This window comes from Prenolepis imparis, unplaced genomic scaffold, assembly GCF_030444845.1.
Source record: "Prenolepis imparis isolate NDT839.2.m4 unplaced genomic scaffold, iyPreImpa1.0 SCAF_8, whole genome shotgun sequence".
Lineage (NCBI taxonomy): Eukaryota > Metazoa > Arthropoda > Insecta > Hymenoptera > Formicidae > Prenolepis > Prenolepis imparis.
Window position 1 is genome coordinate 8,579,127 of NW_028141166.1, and position 21,450 is coordinate 8,600,576.

General features: G+C 35.9%; 7 protein-coding genes across 11 annotated transcripts in view; 5 read left to right on the top strand and 2 right to left on the bottom strand.

Annotated features, from left to right (window-relative positions):
* LOC145939753 (mediator of RNA polymerase II transcription subunit 20-like) overlaps window positions 1–2,027 on the top strand; it is an 81,078-nt gene extending 79,051 nt beyond the window's left edge. The window contains exon 6 of one of the 2 annotated variants that reach the window (XM_083044330.1): window positions 98–2,027. In XM_083044330.1, the coding sequence (XP_082900456.1) occupies window positions 98–190 (93 nt within the window). In that variant the 3' untranslated portion in view covers window positions 191–2,027. The remainder of the gene's footprint in view (window positions 1–97) is intronic. The other variant, XM_083044329.1, reaches the window with a different exon arrangement.
* A 271-nt stretch (window positions 2,028–2,298) lies between these two features.
* LOC145939750 (very-long-chain enoyl-CoA reductase-like) lies at window positions 2,299–4,124 on the top strand. Its single transcript, XM_083044327.1, has 5 exons — window positions 2,299–2,449; window positions 2,581–2,628; window positions 2,813–3,123; window positions 3,288–3,697; window positions 3,796–4,124. The coding sequence occupies exons 1-5, from the start codon at window positions 2,444–2,446 to the stop codon at window positions 3,921–3,923; spliced, it is 903 nt and encodes a 300-aa protein (XP_082900453.1). The 5' UTR covers window positions 2,299–2,443; the 3' UTR covers window positions 3,924–4,124.
* Window positions 4,125–4,380: 256 nt separating this feature from the next.
* Tous (testes of unusual size) lies at window positions 4,381–8,368 on the bottom strand. Its single transcript, XM_083044333.1, has 4 exons — window positions 8,157–8,368; window positions 6,492–7,998; window positions 6,222–6,395; window positions 4,381–6,147 (listed from the first exon to the last, which is right to left on the bottom strand). The coding sequence occupies exons 1-4, from the start codon at window positions 8,351–8,353 to the stop codon at window positions 4,381–4,383; spliced, it is 3,645 nt and encodes a 1,214-aa protein (XP_082900459.1). The 5' UTR covers window positions 8,354–8,368.
* Window positions 7,838–11,592, top strand: Hat1 (histone acetyltransferase 1). 2 transcript variants are annotated; one of them, XM_083044325.1, is made up of 7 exons: window positions 7,838–7,959; window positions 9,504–9,656; window positions 9,775–10,034; window positions 10,150–10,306; window positions 10,428–10,642; window positions 10,723–10,874; window positions 10,958–11,592. In XM_083044325.1, the coding sequence occupies exons 2-7, from the start codon at window positions 9,508–9,510 to the stop codon at window positions 11,258–11,260; spliced, it is 1,236 nt and encodes a 411-aa protein (XP_082900451.1). In that variant the 5' UTR covers window positions 7,838–7,959; window positions 9,504–9,507; the 3' UTR covers window positions 11,261–11,592. The 2 variants fall into 2 exon arrangements, with proteins under 2 accessions (XP_082900451.1, XP_082900450.1); XM_083044324.1 differs by lacking the exon at window positions 7,838–7,959 and adding an exon at window positions 8,904–9,336.
* Window positions 11,593–11,733: 141 nt separating this feature from the next.
* LOC145939749 (testis-specific serine/threonine-protein kinase 3) lies at window positions 11,734–13,296 on the top strand. Its single transcript, XM_083044326.1, has 3 exons — window positions 11,734–11,848; window positions 11,927–12,230; window positions 12,367–13,296. Exons 1-3 carry the CDS (start codon window positions 11,753–11,755, stop codon window positions 13,086–13,088), a joined length of 1,122 nt encoding a protein of 373 aa, XP_082900452.1. The 5' UTR covers window positions 11,734–11,752; the 3' UTR covers window positions 13,089–13,296.
* A 4-nt stretch (window positions 13,297–13,300) lies between these two features.
* LOC145939746 (uncharacterized) lies at window positions 13,301–21,449 on the bottom strand. Of its 3 annotated transcripts, XM_083044319.1 has the most exons (16): window positions 21,314–21,449; window positions 21,087–21,227; window positions 19,131–19,291; window positions 18,062–19,027; window positions 17,572–17,986; window positions 17,038–17,486; window positions 16,822–16,964; window positions 16,474–16,721; window positions 16,161–16,409; window positions 15,901–16,083; window positions 15,660–15,817; window positions 15,317–15,566; window positions 14,995–15,241; window positions 14,553–14,923; window positions 14,177–14,482; window positions 13,301–14,093 (listed from the first exon to the last, which is right to left on the bottom strand). In XM_083044319.1, exons 1-16 carry the CDS (start codon window positions 21,447–21,449, stop codon window positions 13,732–13,734), a joined length of 4,785 nt encoding a protein of 1,594 aa, XP_082900445.1. In that variant the 3' UTR covers window positions 13,301–13,731. The 3 variants fall into 3 exon arrangements, with proteins under 3 accessions (XP_082900445.1, XP_082900446.1, XP_082900447.1); XM_083044320.1 differs by lacking the exons at window positions 21,087–21,227; window positions 21,314–21,449 and adding an exon at window positions 20,506–20,641; XM_083044321.1 differs by lacking the exons at window positions 21,087–21,227; window positions 21,314–21,449 and adding an exon at window positions 19,567–19,702.
* LOC145939752 (RWD domain-containing protein 2A) lies at window positions 19,775–21,065 on the top strand. Its single transcript, XM_083044328.1, has 3 exons — window positions 19,775–19,985; window positions 20,234–20,683; window positions 20,755–21,065. The coding sequence occupies exons 1-3, from the start codon at window positions 19,791–19,793 to the stop codon at window positions 20,986–20,988; spliced, it is 879 nt and encodes a 292-aa protein (XP_082900454.1). The 5' UTR covers window positions 19,775–19,790; the 3' UTR covers window positions 20,989–21,065.
* Window position 21,450: the final 1 nt, after the last annotated feature.

The following is a 21,450-nucleotide window of genomic DNA, read 5'->3' on the forward strand; positions in this document are numbered from 1 at the left end:
TGTTTGTACGAATTTCAAGCGATTATAAAAGAGAAACACATATATTTAGATGAAACACGTAGATTTGTTATTTATTAAACTTGGAAATCTTTTACAGAACCGAATGACCGAAGTTTATCAACCGATGGATACGATACATCAATATCTAGAACAATTTGGCCAATACAGAAAAACCACAGGAGTGATTTAAAGGAGACAACGTAAACCGTATTATTATTATATTATTCTATTCTATTGCGACATTCATGATAAGATCGGTGCAAAGATTTTCAATTTTTTGAAATGTGTAGAACCCACTAATATTTATTTTATAGATTTATAATATACTATTCTATTATTATTATTTAAAATATTTATATGCAACAGTTTCATTAAATAATTCATGAAATTGTTTCTTGTATGCAGAACTAATATTTGAAAGTGTTTAGAGTTTTCGCAAAATTTTTATCAAATTTATATTATTTTTACCTTTTATTTTCGAGTAGTTCTTTACGGAATTCTTGATGCAATAAATGCATAATGCGGCAGAATACGCCATCTGCAAAAAAGCATCGAGAAAACTCGATTGTATCAATCTGATCAATTGTGTGCAATTTTAATAATAAACCAATCTTATTATGAATCACGGTAATTATCTATTACTTGTAATTGTTTCTCTCGTTTATTATCCAAAGTTGATTGTGAGACCACGTTAATAAAACGTGTTCTTACCTATCGATGTAAATGCAATACTCTCAATCACTGATAAAACAAATAATTAACTTTTGCAGCATAATATCTCGTTCTATTTTGAATCTCATCATATTTTAAACATTTGTCTCTTTGCAATTTTTCCGCATTTTATAATTGTTTTATGTAACATAATTAGTATCTTTATGCTTTTGAGATATAAACGCGCGCGAGCGCACATATACACGAATAATATAAATATATTATTTTGCGTTAAACAATAAAGTGAAAATTAACACTTTAAAAAAATATACCGGAAAGAAAAAAATAATAAACATATCCTAAAATCACGTTACATTTATATTTTTAAGACTGCTGATATCAAACATACATTATAAAATTTTTAAATTTAAAATTTTTTAATTTTTTAATAGCAAATTCGATATGGCGATCAAATTAATTAACAATTATAAAATATTTAAGTAAAAGATCATATTAATGACACTATCCCCATTATTGTTAATTAAAATTTAAATGGTTTGTTTTAGAATATATAATAAATTATGTTATATTATTTTAACATAATTTCAATAAAATTTTTAATAAATGTATTTTTTATTAAAGTAAATGAAAAAATTAAATTAAATAATATAAAACAAATTTTTATTAAAGTAAATAAAAAAATTAAAATCAAAATACTTATTTTAAACAAATTTAATTTGAAAAGCCTGCTTTTTCCAGGTTATGTCATAATAATATATCGTTTAAAAAATTCTATTAAACATTTTTTTATTCCAGTATATATGCATTTGTATATTTCTTACAAATCATATTTGCACATCGTAATGTATATCAAAAGAAATCAGATAACTAAACTATTAAATATTTAATGTTACACAAAGTTTAGAAGACAAAATCAACTTTGGATTACAAACGCGTATACAATTTTAATTATATCTATTCAGAAAAAAGCGTTATTTGGTACTATTTATTTTTTTATTTTTTTAAATAATACGAAAGCTTACGAAATATTCATTATTTAAAAAATATGACATATATACATGGGCATCCATAAAAAATATTGTACTTCATATATGTGTTATATATACTATTATATAATTATAAAAAAGCAAGACAGAGAAAGAGAAGTTACATGTAAATGTAAACGATGGGAGAAAAACAGCATTACACAATATCAAATATTTGCATTAATATAGGTTTTTTGTTATACTTTATCTATGTACGAATTAATATCGTAAACAGCTGCGTCGTTCTACGTCATCAGAAATATACATACATTATGCGGAATGAAGATAAGAGTATATGTATATATGTACATATTTAAAATCGACAGCAAGTAATTTGCATATACGATTTTAAATGAGCACATGCGATAATCACATTCGTTAAACGCGTGCTCATGATTGAGATTTGGTATATCTTTTCCTATTTATTTTTTCTGTTTTTGTTTTAATGACACGGGTTATCTGTAATTCTCTATCTCTTTGGTGTCGTTATCAAATTCTTTGAGCCCGCCAAGAACGAATGGAATGCCATTGATCATCGAAAATTGCAAGGTTGTCGGTCACGTGATCGCGGACGCAGCGCCATCGACATGAAGTTACATGTGGATGTGACAAGAGTCGCGAAGGTGGCGAGAGCCGCGAGAGTGTGACGTGCGATTTTCAGTGTTCCAGGTTCCAGTGCCAGTGTTTGTCGTGCGGAGAGACAGAGCCGCTTTTGCGTGAAAAAACCGCTTGGAATCGACGAAAAAATGGAGGTGAAAGATTACAATGATTACATATGATTTGCAAATTACATATCATTGCGCTGAAAATTTGCGATGACTTGAGAATCGGAGCATCGGAGTATATTATATATTCGTTACGCACTGTGTATTTCTTTTTTCAGATCGAAGTCCTGTCAGCAAAGTCCTCGAAGTTGATAACCAATGTCAATGTAAGTAAGAATATAGTAATGATTAATTAATATTGGAAAATTATAACTCGACTGAAATATTTAATTCAAAGTTTGATCTTTTCGTTTTTTTTCTGGATTAAAAAAATTAATGAGACTTAAGAAGGAATTTTTTTATAATATATATATATATATATTTATTTATTTATTTATTTATTTATTGCAGGTAAATACGAGCACTACAATAGGAGAAATTAAGCAGGAATTGAATAAATTAAAAAAGGCACCTTACGTTGAAAGACAAAGTTTGAGATTAGAAGCTAAAGGAAAAGCACTGTCTGATTCGGAAACAATTAAATCTCTGTCACTAAAGCCAAATGGAAAACTTTATTACAAGGATCTTGGTCCCCAGATTGGCTGGAAGACTGTATTCTTGATGGAATATGCGGGACCATTAGTAGTGTATCTCTGGTTGTATCAGCGTCCGTGGTTGTTTTATGGAAATGTCGATACTAGCAATTTTCATTGTGTAGCTAAGTAAGTCATTCCATTTAATTTATTTTATAATTAATAATATATTATTAATATATTAATAATATATTAATAATATATTAATTAATAAATTTTAAATCATATTTATATAAACATTATTTTATAGCATTTGTAAATATTTAACATTTTTATTTTTCTTTTCTTTTCAGTTGGGCAGCTGTCGGTTGGACAGTGCATTACGCAAAACGTTTGTTTGAAACTTTGTTTGTTCATCGTTTCAGTAAAGCAACAATGCCATTGCGTAATCTATTTAGAAATTGCTCCTATTATTGGCTATTTACTATGTATGTGGCATATCATACAAATCATCCGTTATATACAGCTCCCAGCACACTCCAATTCTATATTGGAGCAGGGACATTTGTGCTGTGCGAGCTGGGTAATCTTAGCATCCATTTAGTTCTGATGAATTTGAGACCACCAGGTACTACGGTCAGGAAAGTTCCCATGCCGACTGATAATCCTTTTACTGCACTCTTCAAGTTCGTCTCCTGTCCTAACTATACATACGAAATAGGCAGTTGGATCGGTTTCACCATAATGACATCTTGTCTTCCAGGTATGTTCATGTAACGGAAATGTCTTGCGCAAGTTCTTGATCTTTGACACTGAATGCAAATGAAACAGTTTTACTGACTCGTATATTTCTATTTTCAGCTGGTCTGTTTATGCTTGCCGGCGCGTATCAAATGACTGTATGGGCATTGGCAAAACATAGATTGTATAAAAAAGAGTTCTCGCATTATCCGAAAAATCGTAAAGCTATCATTCCATTTATTCTCTAAATCAATGCATTTATATCAAGTCACGTAAGTTGATAATTCTTGATACTATTCCATTTTTTTGTTGGTTTTTTATTTTAGAAATAAATATTAATATATTTATTTAGAAATTATGGTTACTTTATCACAAGATAAACACAATAATATTAATTTATAATGAAATTCATTGCGAGTACAAAATACATATGTATATTTTGATTTAAATTTTATTTTTTTACATTATTTTTTCGGAATGTGTAGTTAATTTTCTTTTTCTATAATTATATATCTTATGATATATAACGCTCTCTTATACTTACTTTTTCTGAATAAAAAAAATTATATATATAAATTATAATATACAATAGGAACACATTCAAAATTATTTACTATATACAACTGAAAAATATGATTTGTCAAAACTATTGTTAAAGTGCTCACTTCTCCGAACAAACGAATATATTTAATATCGCGGAATTATTTAAGATTTCTTTTCTTCTTCTGTCTCTTCGCAAGGAACTTTGCTCAAGAGTTGTTTGATATCTTCCTTCAATGCTAGAATAACTTGTTGATACTCCTGCATTTGCGTCGTATATTTTTCTTGCAGCTCCTCGTATTCTCGATATACTTTCTCCAATGTCTTTCTCGCTTCTGCAGATCGCGGGTCTTTTCGTGTAAAACCCAAGAGACTCTCCATATGGAAAATATGCTTTCGCGCCTCTTTCAACTCCTCTCTCAGAGCGTTTAGCTCCATGATAAGCGTGCTATTTTCCTCCTTCATTTTCTTCAAATCTTTATCGCCTTTATCACCATCCTGGAAAACTTGCTTCTGCAACGATGCGATGGTCCTTTCCAAATAATCCCTCTGCTTAATAAATTCACACTGCGCGTCCACATCTGCCTTGCGACTGCGTAAAAATTCATCATCCTCACTGTACTTGTGATACAAGTCTCTCACCGCTGTTTTCAAAGCGTTTGGCTCTTGTACGAGGCCCGCGGTGTTGAGAATGTCGACGCGAATTTTTCGCAAAAGCTGCTGACACCGTTTGTTACTATGCGCTTCGCGATCGAGCTCTTGACGCGCGGCGTGCAATTTCTCGCGCATTTCGTGCAGTTCCTGTTCCAAACTCATGTTGGTCTTGTGAAGACTCATGAGCTCCGCCTCTATGTCCCGAATATTGTCCTTCAGTTCCTGTATCTCGCGATTCCTCGGCTCTATCTGATTCTTCAGTTCCTGAATCTTGTAATCCAGCACGAACTTGTATTTCTCCAACTCCTGATTCATCCGCTTCATGTCGTATATCTGTTGCTCCTTATCTTGAATAGTGGCTTCCCTCTCGCTGATCTCTTTCCTCAGCTCTGCTATCTGCTTCTCCAGATCTTGTATATTTTTGTGAAACTGCGCGAATTCACTCTGCACACGGTGCACTTGTCTTTTCAGATCGTCCACGTCCCTCTGGCTGGCCATGAATTTATTCCGCATCACTCCGGCCTCTCCCTTGAGCTTCAGATTGATCTGTCTCTCCTCGTGCAGCAAATTCTCGTACCTCGTACGCACTTCGAGAATCTCACGATCCGCGTCGTCCTCTATCTGCGCCATCAGATGCTCGTGAACACGTCCCTTGTGTGCCATCTCGTCGGACGTTTCCTCCAACTGCACTTTCTTTTCGTGAAGCAGAGCTTCGTATTTCGTCACGGTCATCTGCAGCTTCTCCGCGTCGCGAACCTCAAGATCTTTCAATTGCTTTTCGTAATTCTCGCGCATGACATTGTTACGTTCCTCGAATGCCTGATACTTATCGAATTCTGTGATTAATTTGATCTCATAATTATTCTCCATCTGTTGCATCGCATCCTCGTGAGCCTTCTTCATCTTCACGATTTCCACATTTATGTTATTGACCTCGTTTACGTGATCCTCCTGAAGCTTCTCGATCTTATCTCGAAGTTCCTTGATAGCTTCGCAATAGCCTTGATGTACGTCGCGCAACTTGTCGTTATGTTGTATGTCGATCTGCCTGAGTTTATACGCGTGCTCGGTTTCTAACTCTCTCATCCTCACCGTCAGATCCCTGATGGTGTGTATCTTTTCCTCTAAATCGCCTTTGCCGATTAACACTTCGTTCGTGTATGGCAGATCTCTACTCATCTTCATGATCTTCCCTTCGGGATAGTATAACTTCCAAATGCATAAACTGCCGTCCTTCGCAACGGAGATTAAAAAATTTTCATTGTAAGCGAGCGCGATCTGAAAAAAAGAAAAGATAGAACAATTAGGAGAAACGATTTAAGCAAAAAATATAAAATAAAACGTATCGCTACCTGTGTAATATCGACGTTGTGTATGTGAAAGTCTAGCATCTCTATCGGGCCTTGAAGCGGGCTCTTCAACGAAATAATGGTACCACCGGGAGAAGTTACGAATAACGTCAGATCATCTTTTCCCATAATTATTTGATTCATTTTTTTACCAGGCAAACGAAACTCTCGAATGACCTAATGAGAGAAAGAGTTAGAGAAGAGCTTATAATTTTTTAAAATTATCTTATAATTCGAAATTTTTAATATATGAAGAAGATATTACTCCGATACCGCATTCTCCTTGATTTCACGTATAAGATCGTCATGGGCGATACAATAAAAGAACGACGTGTCCGAAGAGAGCGCAATGTCATGCAGGATGATGTCCTTCAAGATGATCTCGCCGGATCGCGTGCCAGTGGTCATGTCCCACTCATATATGGCACCTTCCGTACCCATACTTAGCATCTTTAGATCTGTCTGCGACCAGAGAAGAGCCTTCACCCTGCCCGTGTGTCCTTTGAGGATGAAAGGATTGTAGAAGCCAATGGTGGTGTACACCTGGACGACGTTGCCGTTGACCGCAGCGAACAATTGACCACCGTAACTGAAGCGAACCGTCCTACAGCTTCTGATAGCGATCTCGTGCATCGGTAACATGTCGTCGATCAGAATGCTCATGAAGCGCAGCTTGTCGGTGAAGCCGATCAGGCAAAACAGTCCCATCGGATGTAACGCGATGCCGTATATATCTTCGGCGTATTGTTTCAACATGATCAGGCTCTCGGTTTCGAAATCCCACAGTCGGACGCTACGATCCAGCTCGCCACACGTCATGAAGACCGGCTTCCAGGCGCACATGGCGAGATCGCTGATGGGACCATGATGCAACGGCTGACCCATGACCTTAAGCTTCTGCGGTTCCGGGTCCATTTGCAAGTCCGGACCCCACAATGCCGCGTAGTACAACTGGGACCAACCGGCGGTGACGATCAGTCGGTCGAAGCCGGGATTCACATCAATCGTATTAATCTTGTACAGCTCTGGATCGCCGTTCTTCATCACCCGCTTCGGAAGCACATAGACGTTCCTCTTTGTATATTTGTGCTTCCCTTCCTTTTCGAAAAATACTATGATTCCCGCGCCGTGTGCGTAAGCAAATCCTCGCGGAAACGCGATCAAGCAGCGCACGTTCTGCTCCCAGGCGACGTCGTCGCCAGCGTTTTCCAGCGTGCTCGCGGCGGCGGGCATAACGTACTCCTCACGGATCTTGAGATTCATCGACACCGTGTCTGATATCCAATAGATATTTTTCAAATCGCCGTTTTCTAGGTAGAGTACGCGACCGTCCTCGGTACCGACTAGCAGTCGGTCGCCGTCCAGCCAGGTCATCGAGCAAACGAGAAGGTTCTCCGCCTTAGCGAAGCCATACGGACGCCACACCGTCTCGGAAACGGTGAGGAACTTGAAGTTGTACGGGCCACCGACAGCCACCACCGCCGCGTCTGTAGGATTGCAGGCCAACATCTCGGCGATCGCCAGTGGATTTTGCGGATTTGCCAGCTTGAACGTCGACTCGACCTTGCCCTTCTCCCAATTGTAGAAGAGCATCGTTTGATCGGGCTCGCCGGTGATTGCTACTACATTCTTACTGTCAAAGGTGAAACCGATGCTCGTAAATCTGGTCACTCCCGGGGCGTCGAAAGGTATTCCTAGCAGCTTCTTTCGCTTCAGAGAGTTGAGGTCGTAAACGGATATGGTAGGTTTGTCCCCCACTTCAGATAAAGCGACGTATTTCCTTTAAGATTAGACATTGAATTAGAATTATCTATGTGCCTTGTGCAAGAATTGGAAAAATTAAAATATAAATTGAGAAGCAAAAAGAATTCTTTCCCATTTGTTAAATTTCTTATTAAAATTATATATCCTCTTTCTCTCAATGTAATTTGTACTCACTTGTTAGGTGAGACGCAAATGACATTTGCATGATACTTGTCGGGCAATCGAATCAACTTTTGCTGATGCTGAAGAATATTATGAATTGCCAATACATTGCCAACCGGATACAAAATTTCCGCATCCGTGATGTAATGAGCATTACCAATAATATCTGTTTTCAAACCGTAGAAAACACGAGTTTGCAGGGATGTCATTTTGCCTAGGAAACTCTTTTACAAATAGCTAATTGATAAAAGTAATATATCTATAATAGATATATATTCCTTTCTCGATTGCATCCTTTATGTATTTTTTCCAATTCTTCACTCTTTATCCTTTCTTTTTCTTTTTAATATCTGAATATGTATATATATTTCATTTTGAATGTAAAAAGTAGAATTTTAGAGAGATTATACAGAAAACAGACCTATAATGGAGTTATTTACATCTCCTAGGTAACGCATCTTAAAATATGCATATTTATTCTAAATTTAAGTAAAGACTTGCATCACGCGGTAAATGTAAATGAATAAAAAAATAATTATTAAATATGTTTTTTCTCGAGTTGGTATTTTCTAAGATATCGATCATTTAAGTTTATCAGCATTTTTAAAAATAGATTAATTATATGAATTGTTCTTATTATAAAATTATAATTGTCAAAAAAAGAAATTCAGTCATTTATTTATATATATATATATATTTATTCATCTTCAAATAATTATAATGAACACATGAAAATTAAATCCTCTCATGAAGAAAGTTATTCTATATAAAATTATAATTTAATGAGAAAATTTTTATTTAAAAAAAGAGATTTATTATTGTATTATTCATATAAAGCAAATATTTTTATTTTTTGCATTCTCAAAAGTAATTAATTCTGTATAGTATAAATATAATAAATTAAAAAGAGGAAGAGAATTATTAAAAAAGTAAATGCCAATTAGTTGGACATGTCGTGCGCGCATGTGCAGTGTAGTTTTGCTCCATGCCAACATCAAAGGTGCCGACAAGAGTTGCATTACTATATATATATTTGTGCCTATGGATTAGAGAAAGCTACAACGGAACAGCAGTTTCCATTCATATATTCATTCAAAAACAAAAGCTGCTTTTTGGCGCGAAGTTATTTGCATAATAAAAATTAACACAAAGAGCTTGAATTGATTAATTTTATAGTACACATCAACGCAAGGTAATTTTTCGCATTAAATATCAAATATTCCTTTTTTGTATTATTCTAACCTGTATTCTATCTTGATTCTTGCCGCCAAGACCAAATCCTTATTAAAACAAAAAGAATTTAAGAGTTTTGAGAAATAAGAATGTGTATATTATTTTTTTATATATTTCTCTGTTTAGAAAAATGGAAGATTCAATAACAACACGTTTAAAAAGACTAGTAGCATGTAGCAATGAAGCCCTGGAGTTTAGATTGATCCGCAATTTAGATGACTTGAACTTGAAAGAGACAGTATTTAAGCCAGAAATGACTTATCAAGTATTCGGAGATAGGTTTGTTATCAAAATGCCAATTATCTAAATATACAATCCTCTATTAATAAATATATCAAAAGATTGTATATAAAATATGTGTGCATAAATTATCTGTTACTCTTTTTATTTGTCATAGGGAAATAATATTTGGTTATCAGGATTTAAAGATACAACTGTTCTATTCAGCGGGTTGTTTAGAAACTTATTTGGGAATGACATATACAGAGAAAGTAAATGCAGAATATGAAGGAGTCGAAGCTGATGAGGTTTTAACAAAGATTGCGGCAAAACTTGCACCTGATGTTCACTACAGCTTAACCAATTTTACTAATGCGCTTGCCAAGGATGATACTTTTATACCATATGGAAAATTGATACACTCCTTCTCATTAAATGGTATTTTTTATATTCTTTAATGCTGTATTTGTAATGTTTATTTCTGTGTTTATATATGCTGTTATTGCAATTATTATATATATATAATTTTTTTCTCTTATTGTATGACTTATAGATAAAGGTACCACAAGACAATTCGTGGTCTACAAAGCTGATATGAGTTATAAAGGATTCAGGGAATACCATCAAAGAATTCAAACATTTCTTCTTTGGTATATAGACGCGGCTCTTTTTATTGACCTTGACGATGATCAATGGCAGTACTTTAATATGTAAGTATTATTTGATACGTTTGATATCTTTATATTTTTTATTATCTGAATCGATAGATAAATAAAGAATTGTACATATAACACACATGATTCTTGTTAAATAATCATTTTCTCGAAACAGATTCGAAAAATATACCACGTCCATCGGTACATCTCGATATGCGTCGATTGGTTTTGCTACTGTGTACCGATATTACGCGTATCCGCAGCATATTCGGCCACGTGTCGCTCAATTTTTAATTTTACCACCGTTTCGTCGAATGGGTCTTGGTACGCACTTGTTGCAAGCGATTTATCGCGAATACATTGGAAGAAATGAAGTTAAGGATATAACAGGTAAAATAAAAAAAGTGATCGATAGAAGAATATATCGGTCGTTAATAATTGTCTCTTATATAATGAATCTATATTTTCAGTTGAAAGTCCGTCCGAAGTATTTCAACGACTGCGAAATTACGTGGACGCTTTAAATTGCAGTGCATTGCCTAGTTTCCAACCAGAATGTTTAAAAAAAGGTTTCGACAATGAAATGGTCAATGAAGCTAGGGATAAATTAAGAATAAACAAGGTATTTATGTTAACAACATGCAATTTGCTTATCGCTTTCCATGGTCTTCTTCTCTCTTTCATATAAATATTTTGCCCGGACAGAAACAAGCTCGCATAGTGTACGAAATTCTACGACTGCGCGCGACAAATCTTGCAAATCCCGAAGAATATCGAGCGTATAGATTAGACGTGAAGAATAGACTGAATATACCATTTAAGAGAAAACAGAATGAAGAGGCGAAGATAGAACGTGCGTTAAAGAATGAGGATAAAGGAACGTATACAAATGATAATGGTCTACCATCCGAGGAACAACGCAAAGAAATACTGGAAAAGGAATATCGTATCTTGGAAGACGAATATAAAACTGTCATTAAACGCTTGGAATACGGTACCGAGCTGTGAAATGTTATATTGAGTTTACATTAAATATAATTAAGGAATTTTTAAGCTGTGAGAACAAAATACATAAATGTAATTTCTAATGTTTTATGTTTGTATGAACTATGCGATCTTTTCTCTTTAAATTTATCTTGCTTTTCCATTTCTATTCGATGTTTTGTTGTTTTCGATTGTTACTTCAAATAGAGACACACGGCCGTGCTCAGTTTACAGTCATCGGCGCGCGTGTCATTTTACAAACTGTCAAAATGGTTAAATAATCGCCAATAGATTTTTCAAAATTTCTAGTATAAGATTTCGTTATCGTCATCAATAAAGAAACAGTTATATAAGTATCTTCGTGCTTTGTTGAATTACACAAATAGAAATTCTACATCCTGAATATTACTCGCGTTCGCGATGTCATACATATTTAAACGCTAAGTAAAGTGAGGACGGAGTTGCGAATCATGATAACTGAGAGGATAGAATGCCGTCTGTCGTTCTGCGAATCTCATGTCGCAACTGAGTCAGACCCCGTCCGAGGAAGCCACATTGTTAGCTCGGGGTTACTCGCTGCTGAGAAAGCTTGGCGAAGGTTGTTACGCAAAAGTTGGTATCGTATAATTAGAAAATTAAATTTTTTTCGTCCAAATTTTTCTAAATAACGCTTTTCTCCTTCATCGATAGGTATATTTGGCCGAATATAAGCCAAAAGATGACTCGGATCGAAATAGCATCCTGGCCTGCAAGGTCATCGACACCGCGAACGCGCCGAAGGACGTCGTCCGGAAGTTTCTGCCGCGCGAGCTGGACATTCTGGTGAAGCTGAATCACCCGCACGTCGTGCATGTGCACAGCATCTTCCAGAGACACACCAAATACTTCATATTCATGCGTTTCGCCGAGAATGGTGACCTTCTCAATTTTGTACTGAAGAATGGCGCGGTATCAGAGAACCAAGCTCGCGTGTGGTTCCGGCAGCTCGCTTTAGGTATCTTGAAATCATGTTATGTCAATCAATTACAAATATATGGAAACATATTAGTTATTAGTCATAACTCTGATCAGTTACAAATCTTGGAAATGTCAATATATCGCTCAATATATATTTTAATCGCGTTTTCCAGGCCTTCAGTATCTACACGAGATGGAGATAGCGCATCGCGACATCAAATGCGAGAACGTCCTCCTGACATCCAACTACAATGTAAAACTGGCAGACTTCGGCTTCGCCCGTTACACGATCGACAGTCGCGGTAAGCGCGTTCTAAGCGATACGTACTGCGGTTCGCTGTCATACGTGGCACCGGAAATCCTCCGCGCCTATCCGTACAATCCCAAGATATCCGATATATGGTCGTTGGGAGTGATCCTCTACATATTACTGAACAAGGCCATGCCGTTCGACGAGGATAACATAAAGCGTCTGTACGAGCTGCAGATAGCGCGCAAATGGAAATTTCGCAGTAAGATAAAGGACAACGTGACCGATCTCGTGAAAAAGCTCGTGAATAATATGCTCGAACCGGACGTGTCTAAACGCTGGCGTTTGAATCAGATCGTGCAGAGCGACTGGATCGCCATGGATCCGCGTCTCCTGGTGCTCACGCCCGCGGAACAGATCGCGCTGAACCACGCGATCGAGGAACGAAAGAGACACGAAGAGAAGTTCGCGAGGAGGGAACCGGCAGAGAACCTCGTACGATCGATATTTTTAAACGTTCTTCATCAGTCCAAGTGTCTCTTAGTGTCACTTTCGTCATACGTCGCGTTGATGATGCGTAGAACGCTGCTAGTAATCTACCTGACGTACACGCGCTTTTTATCGCATATTCAATTGCAAGATTAACTGAACTTTGCAATATTAATAATTGACATCAAATGTGTCGACTCGGTTAGATTTCGCAAATTAAATCTATATAATTAAAAAGAATACAGATAGCAAGTAAATGTCGCGCGAGTTTACGAGTGACCGATTTTCAGAAACAGCTGAAAATCGAGAAAAAAAGGATCGATGACTACAAATCGTACGCAGCAGAGAACGTAACAATCCTTAAAAACGCCGCAAAAGTACGCTATTAGAATTAATTAGTAATTACATATCATATTATCAAGTTAAACGGCAAAACTTTTTTCTCTCTTAGGAGACAATTTCGACGATTATGCCAGCCGGAATTTAGCTTAAATATCTTGGTGCTACCTGATCTCTACAACTCACCTTTTTACCTGTTTACACTTCTAACACTTATAAAAATAAAGTAACTAGAAATGATTTGATGCATTGCAATTCAATATATTTTTCTCGGAGTATTTATCTCATAGATATAATTAACGCACATATCTATAAATTTTTTCTCGTTTTCGATTTGCAAGAGTATAAGAATAATAAATATATAAATGTAAAACATATTTACTATAGTATATATACACGCTCGCGTTTATTGAGCTCGCAATTAAACTCATTTACAAGAATTATTAAGAAATTACACATTCTAATTACCTACATATCGCGCTTTTAAAACAGTCGTGTTATTTGCCGTAGTCGCTTTGACGTAATAATCAGCACCGAGAGCAAAAGTGTTTATTTTTCCATCCAAACGAGGCATTTTAAAGATATGTTCAGGATGAGAGATTCCTTCGAGATTCCACATACCGTCAGATCGTATTAGCAGATGTTGATTGTTCGGTGTCTTGCTGATCACAAACGAATTCGAACCTGGCAAAACGTATCGCTCGAGTTCCTTCCACACTTGATAACGTAATATCAAGGTTTGTTGAGACAATCGCAAAATAATCCATATTGAATTATCGATTGGTTCCACAGATGCTTCAACTATGCCAGGCATGTATAATCCTGTCAAATAGATGTTTCATAATTTTATAATTTGCTTCATTCTTTAATAACAGGACTGTAAATAATTCTTCTATAGGACTTACCTGCTTCTCGATAAAGTTGTTCCTCTGCAGCAGCATATGAATAAATCCAGATAAAATCTGACGACACCACTACTGCAAATGCAGCATTATTTAGCGGCACTAATTTCTTCGTTATAAACGCGCTGGAATTTGTACCGGTGAGAATGTCGAATAATTTCGTATCGTTGCAAAGCGAGGAAATATTTTCCGACTCGCAAAGACAAGTGCTGTTCAGATCTATCGCACTCTCGGTATTAAAAGTGCTAGAAATGATTTCTAGTACATCCTCGTCTACCGCTTCAAATTTATTCACATAAATTGCACGATCTGTAGAAAAATAACTTGAATTATATCAGAATGTTTGAACGGTATTTGTGTGATCGAAATTTTTACTCACTTTGCAACGCAAATGTTATGCCCTCTGCCAATTCTACAACTTTCGTCATTCTATCGAAAACGGCGTCTATTTCATTCTGATTACTAATGTTCGATAAATCTGTCCCTTCGTAGAGTCCGCTGATTGTAACATTTCCGAAAACTTCAAGATCATTTCTGAAATCGAACGTACTGTCTATCGTCTGTACCGCTTTATGCTTCTTCATTTGATTATTTGTCAACTCCGTGAGATTCACATCATTCACAGTGCCGTCAATAATAAGAGCAGGTGCGTTAAGCTGGCCTCGTATCTCCTTGATTCCGAACAATGTTTGGTTTCCGGATTTTAGTAATGCTTCTTCGATCTTGCGACCCATAATCGCACCTTTGACACTAATAAGGAGAGGATCAAATTCTTATAACGACTGTTTAATAATAATATCTTGAGCGCAGATATCGATTACCTCAAATTATTCAAGACGATGTTGTTGAAGGTTTTTCGACCTTTAATTGTAGTTAGCTTCTGACACTTTTGAGTTAAAGCGTTGCTGACCAAGTTGGAGAAATTCATATTTAGCGACCAGAGATCTGTAGTTTTTAAATTTGAAATCGTCTTCTTTCCGGTGATAATATTCTGTTTCGCGTCACGTCTAACGATGTCCTTGTTCAAGTCGATTCCATTGAATTTGCCATCCCAGTTATTAAAGTTATCTATACGTCGAGTAAAAAGAATTTTTTTTTTTTATTTTTATTAGAAATAAAATATCCCTTTCTAATTCGCCTTACTTATCGCCAATTCTTCAAAGTGCCACGCAGCATCCACGGTTTGTGCTGTATCTCTCATCAAGGAATTAGTTAGTATATCCTTCAAGTTAACGTCCGAAGACTCGAGGGTTGCATTATTCGACGCAACGATAGCTGGTACTTCAACATTTTTAAACGACGAAGCTACGGTAATACGCTGTTCTTTCGTTTTGCTCAGTAATTTGCCCGACAGCTCCGACCACATTTTTACATTTAATGAATTTTCAGGATTCTAAAGTAGAAAAATAATTAAATTGTTTTTTTTTGTTTTAGGCAAGGTAATATTTTTTCTTTGACAATTATTCTTTTTCGGCATCATCCTTACGCGTATCATAATATCTGCTTTTAAAGTTATATTCCTAACGTTCATGCTACCAGCGAGAACGGTATCCTCGTTTGCCATCCACATATCCTTGGATAATTGTTTGAGATTCACATCTTGTATATTTTGCACAACTGGTTCTGTTGAGAATTTGGCTGATCCTAAAAATAGAGATATGTATCATATTTAAAATCTTTTTATCGTCCTATAAAATATTGGATTAAACCACTGGATTCTAGTGTACCTTGTATAATAAATGTCGACGGTATATCATTCGCGACATAATCGAAAGTCTGAGGCACATTTATTCCATCTGTTTTCAATGTTGTGGCGATCTGTTTTGATTGCAGATTGAGAGGTGCATCTAAATTGGAGAGATTTAACGTCGAACGGGAAGCATATATGTGGTTTGATGTAAAACCGTTGGCTGTGCGAGAAAAAAAAGCGAATTAATTAGATTCTTAATTATTTGGAATTAAAAAAAGGGAAATATAAGTGACTTACCGAATGTCACGTGTTCCAAAGATATTACATCGTTCACTTTCACAACGCTTTCCAGGAAAGACTGTATTTTAGTGTTATTGATCTTTTCGATATCGCTATCCGCTTTTACGATTACGTTCTTTACTCTCGTAGGCAAAGAGAGATTTAGATAAACTGGCGTTTCAAGATTGTTAACATCGAGCTTCTCAATATTTATCGGTCCTTTGAGACGATTTACGTCCATCCATTTGTTCATTTGAATGTTCAAATCTATATAATGTAATTATGTAAGTTTAATATCACGAAATCTCTTTGCCAGTTTGTCTGGTTTTACCTCTTAGATCTGTTCCCTCAATTTCCGACGCTGAAATATTCTTGACGAAAACGCGACCCGTAAATAACTTCTTTGTAAAATCAATGCTGTGTAAAGCTGACACCGGATTGAAGACGGTCCTGTTCAAATTATAAGCTCCGATTACGTTCGAAACATTTAAATTTTTCACAATTAAATCGTCCACCGTCACTGAAGTGGTGCTAATTTCCGGAGTGACGACTTCCGTAGCGCATAAAGGTACCGTCAATCTGAAAGAAATATATTTTTCAAGATATTTCGAATATAAGAAATATATTTTTAGAATTTAAAATATTCTGTATATATGTTTTATAGCGAAGAAAGACGTACTTTGGAATCGGGAGATTTGCATAGGTAGCGTTTGTCAAAACTACACTGTTGTTCGTGAATTTTGCACCAGAAATAACGACAGTCTCAGTAGAATTCTTCGTCACCCAATTCGCGTAGTCCCACAAAGTCACGTTACTCCATTGCTGTAAGGATAAAAAATGATAAATTCAGTTACATACACTATATATAAATTTTAAAATAATGTTAAATAATTACCGTTTTATCACTGGATAATATTAAGTGCACCGATACATTAGAATTTAGCGGTACGCGATTTTCCAAGATCTCTTTCAGCGACGATCCGCGAGTCCGAACAATATCTTTGGCCTTGACGAGGTTGCTGAAGGTGACGTTTTGCACAAAATGATTGCCGTTCAGGGTCAAGGGTACGGAAATATATTTCAAAGGCGCTAATTTTTCGAATCCTTTGCCTGTTATTCTACCCTTCAGTTCGACAAGTCCGGTGACTCTCACTTTTGAAGCAGTTATCGAACCGTTCATTACGGTCGTAGAACCATTCAACGGCAAGAAGAATTCGTCCTCTGTTAGATGTAGCTCTTTCACTCTTGCCTCCCTCATCCATACTATTTGTTGGGTGCTATTCGTCGCGATGTTCAACGGGATCGAAGCGTTTGTCACGTGCAAGTTAGCGAAGATATGTATACCTAAAATGCGTGCATAAAAAAAAAAGATATAGCGTTAAAAATATTTAAACGCGAAAAAGAAATCTTAACATGTCGCATAAATTACCTGAAACTTCTTGATCTCCTGAAGTTTTTAATGTTTTTTCTTGCAGATCCTGCATCAATATCCCGTTGATAGATTCTTTCACAGATATATCGTCTATATTAAAATTAGGAATGGGACATTTCCAATCGTTTATCGTTTTCACTTTTAGATTGGCAAACTTTAGAGTCTGATTGACAGCTTCTGAATTTACATATTTAGCAGGTTTAATTTCGTCGTCCATGATAATACGATGAATATGGCAAGATGTCTTGCACTTGACTGTAATCTTTTTGCCGTATAAGATTGTACGCTTCAATTCTTCATTGGTATTTTCAGTTGCTTGCGTCAGGAGATCGTTTGCCGCATTTAATTTGGCGACTGTATCCTTGTATTGCCGTGTCAAGCGGACCAACTCCTCCGCATTATAATCGTTTAGCTATAAACAATATTTAGATATAAATTTTTGTCTTCAATTGATTTAAGATGGAGGATAAAAATACCTTCTACTTACATTTTGAACACGAAGTCGACCGATATGTGCGTTCGGGATCACGAGGTTTCTTGACTCTGGGATTTTTTCCAAGGTTCTTTGTGATATCTTCCGCTTGATCTCCGAACACCAAACGGCTATTTCGCGCTGTAAGGATTTCCACGTCTTCTTCGCGGTCCAAACGGGTCTCAGGAACTTCCATTCCCTGTCTTGATTTTGTACCACCAGTATGTCTTCGTTTTCATACGAGCGAATTCGACGAATTCGACGAATTTGACGTGTGTTGGACAACTGTTTCGTGTGCGACTTGAGAAATCTCCAGCCGTTGTACTGATAAATTTCCACAGCGTCCTCCTCCGCGAAGAGAAGAACGATAGTGTTTCCGATCGCCAGGGAATGAATATACGTCGGCGAAGGGATTCTTTGAAACGGCACGAAGCGACCGTACATTTCTTTGTACAAAATTGTAGAATCATTATCGGCCAAAACCAGGAAACGCTCTTCAAAGTGGCCCTCCTTGAAGTAAAACGAGCTGACGTCTTCAGCATAATGCAGTCTCTGCATCTCTACAAATTTGTTAGAACGCACGGAGAAGCGGAATATCTTGGTGAGAGATCCTACAATCGCGACGTGCACGAAGCTCTTGTTCAGGAAGGGCAGTAATTTTCTTGCCCCGAAGCCCAAGGTCTCGGTCTTGTCGAAATGCTCTCCGAGCCACACGTATACGAATATCTTCGTTTCCGACGCGATTCCCAAGTACAATTGATTCATTCCGAGCCACATATTCGCGTGCGTCACTCCAGGAATCTCGAATTCTTGTTTGAATTGTAATTCGTAGTCCCCGTTCTTGTTCTTGCCGAGACGCAGAATGACGATACCATCGGTGCCCTTTTGCACGACTATAAGCGTACCGGCGCTATAATTGCTTACGATTATCCGTTTTCCATCGGATAGCGAATGCATCCCCACGACTTGCGCTTTATTATCCTAATAAAAAAATAATTAATTAATTATATATTATATATGGAAAGCAGCGAGCTCTCTGGTTTTATCCTTTTAAATATGTTTAAATAAGATATAGTTGACGTACAACGAATTGATAAAGCAATATGTTTGAGGAATGAACGGCTGCTGCAAGCCAAAGCGATTGCTGATGTTCATCTTGTATGGAAAAGAAAGCTATGTCCTGAAAGTCCGGTAGATTGAAGGATGAATCCTCTTTGAAACCTTCTAGTACATTCACGTCATCATCTGCAAATAAAATCAAGCGATTTCAGATTACAATTCAATGCATTCATCTAAATATCTTTAAAATAACAATTAAATTAAATTAAATTAAAAAATTTTAAAAATAATTTTTTAAAATTATTATATCACGCAGATATAAAAACGGAATTATAATAATATAAGAACAAATATAAAAATAATTAGAAAATAAAAAAATATTCCAATATAGACTATCAATACTGATAGAATATTAAAAAATCATTCGTATAATGTATATCTTTTCATTCATTAAATTTTACCATTTAAAAGGAATACGATCATCCTACTGTGGCATCAGCTGACACGTATCAGCTGATCTTTTGATAACCTCAACGTAATCGTTGGAGGCTCTCGTATAAGTAAAGAAAAAGTTCGAACAACATCAGTATTTATCATCTCAGTTTTCAAACCGAATGTCGCCAAATTAAATATACAGCAAGACGGACGGATTTATTATTCTATCGTATGAGTCGGCGTTCAAAACATGTCTACTCCAGGGGAGGTGACGGAAAATCTGACGGCGCAGGTGAACGAGCTGCAGGCTTTGCAATCCGTCTATCCGAGCGAGCTCGTCGTCGCGGATTATGGGGTTTTGGCTGACATCAACGAGTACATCGAGTGCCCCGATCGAGAATCACCGCGATGGTTGGAGTACGCTATCGCGATTCCGTTGAACGGTGTAATATAATATTTATATATAACAATATTATATTCTTGATTGTTTAATATAATATTCCACTTAAATCTTTTTCTATATATTAGAATATATTAAAATATAAAAAATTAAATATATTTATTAATTGCATTAATATTATTCGAACTGTCAGTATATAATACTTTATATACTAAAAATGCCAAGTGTTTCAAAGATAAAGAAATTTTTATATTAAAATATGTCATTAACATATTGCTTGCATCATGTTGTAGGAGAATATTGAGTTGCTAGTCAACCTGCCAACTAACTATCCCCAAGAGCAACCTGACATATACGCAAGAAGTTCTCGTTTGGACAGAACACAACAGTGTCTATTGAACAAGGAGCTCTCTATTATAATCAAAGCCCAGGAAGCAGGAGAGCCCTGCATCTATACATTAATATCGTGGCTGCAGGATAATGCGGAAACTTATTTCAAGGCTTCTATGTGTAACCAATCAGTTAAATGTAATGACACAAGTAAAAACACAGAAGAGATACAGACCACAGTGACTTTCTCCAGATATTGGATTTACAGTCATCACATATACAGCAAATTCAAACGACGTGATGTAGCGAATTTGGCAAAGGAGAATTCCATCACAGGATTTTGTTTAGCCGGCAAACCAGGAATCATTTGCATGGAGGGAAGTCTGGAAGATTGCGATTATTCCTGGCAAAAAGTAACGTTAACAATGATTTTTCTTAATTATTTAATGTAACAGGAATAACTTATATGTATCACAATTTTTAGATTAAAACTATGAACTGGCACAGAATATTAATAAAACTATTGGAAAAAGAGGAAGATTGCAATAATGTGGACAGTATGCGCAGATTTACAGATTTTCAAGAGGTCTCTTTTCCTACCACTGAACGTCACAATGATATGGGTCAACTTCTCAAATATCTAACAGACCACAATTGCCAGCATGCATTTAAGGAGCTTTTTGGTATCGAAGGAAAATTCAGCAAATTCTCAGATTGATATAATACATAAAAGAATATTAATATTAAAGATGCATTTTGCTCAGTTTCTTTCAATTAAAATCATTTTTTCAAGTATGGCTAAAATTCCTTGCTTACCTTTACTTGGTTGCAAATCATTCTGGAGACTCCTTTTTTGTCGCTTAATTCTCTGAAGAATTGTCTTGGTCGCATTTTCCATATATTTATCAATTGCGTTATTAATATTATTCGAAGTGTTAGTATTTAATATTTTATATCCTAAAAATGCCAAATGTTTCAAAGATAAATAAAAATTTTTTATATATAAAAGATACTACTTGATATTATCAATATTAATATTTTACCATTAGTGAAATTTTTGAAGTATTCTGTCGTTTGATCAAGTATTGCATACAAATTTTCCATCGAGTAAGATACAGAAGAATACTCGCACTTTGTCATACATATTAATGTAATAATTAGAAAGAACTTGTGTGACATA

Bases quoted from the DNA above. Each gene is read 5' to 3' on its own strand.
- LOC145939750 (XM_083044327.1), top strand. The intron at 2,629-2,812 runs GTAAGTAAGAAT...TATTTATTGCAG, and splicing joins AGTTGATAACCAATGTCAAT to GTAAATACGAGCACTACAAT. The intron at 3,698-3,795 runs GTATGTTCATGT...TTCTATTTTCAG, and splicing joins AATGACATCTTGTCTTCCAG to CTGGTCTGTTTATGCTTGCC.
- Tous (XM_083044333.1), bottom strand. From the start codon at position 8,353: ATGACATCCCTGCAAACTCGTGTTTTCTACGGTTTGAAAACAGATATT. The intron at 7,999-8,156 runs GTGAGTACAAAT...CTAATCTTAAAG, and splicing joins ATTTGCGTCTCACCTAACAA to GAAATACGTCGCTTTATCTG. The intron at 6,396-6,491 runs GTATCGGAGTAA...TTCTCTCATTAG, and splicing joins GTGAAATCAAGGAGAATGCG to GTCATTCGAGAGTTTCGTTT.
- Hat1 (XM_083044325.1), top strand. From the start codon at position 9,508: ATGGAAGATTCAATAACAACACGTTTAAAAAGACTAGTAGCATGTAGC. The intron at 9,657-9,774 runs GTTTGTTATCAA...TATTTGTCATAG, and splicing joins TATCAAGTATTCGGAGATAG to GGAAATAATATTTGGTTATC. The intron at 10,875-10,957 runs GTATTTATGTTA...TTGCCCGGACAG, and splicing joins ATAAATTAAGAATAAACAAG to AAACAAGCTCGCATAGTGTA.
- LOC145939749 (XM_083044326.1), top strand. From the start codon at position 11,753: ATGTCGCAACTGAGTCAGACCCCGTCCGAGGAAGCCACATTGTTAGCT. The intron at 11,849-11,926 runs GTTGGTATCGTA...CTTCATCGATAG, and splicing joins GCGAAGGTTGTTACGCAAAA to GTATATTTGGCCGAATATAA. The intron at 12,231-12,366 runs GTATCTTGAAAT...CGCGTTTTCCAG, and splicing joins GTTCCGGCAGCTCGCTTTAG to GCCTTCAGTATCTACACGAG.
- LOC145939752 (XM_083044328.1), top strand. From the start codon at position 19,791: ATGTCTACTCCAGGGGAGGTGACGGAAAATCTGACGGCGCAGGTGAAC. The intron at 19,986-20,233 runs GTAATATAATAT...ATCATGTTGTAG, and splicing joins TCGCGATTCCGTTGAACGGT to GAGAATATTGAGTTGCTAGT. The intron at 20,684-20,754 runs GTAACGTTAACA...CACAATTTTTAG, and splicing joins GCGATTATTCCTGGCAAAAA to ATTAAAACTATGAACTGGCA.
- LOC145939746 (XM_083044319.1), bottom strand. From the start codon at position 21,449: ATGTCACACAAGTTCTTTCTAATTATTACATTAATATGTATGACAAAG. The intron at 16,410-16,473 runs GTAAAACCAGAC...TACATTATATAG, and splicing joins TGAGGGAACAGATCTAAGAG to ATTTGAACATTCAAATGAAC. The intron at 15,818-15,900 runs GTACACTAGAAT...CTCTATTTTTAG, and splicing joins GTCGACATTTATTATACAAG to GATCAGCCAAATTCTCAACA.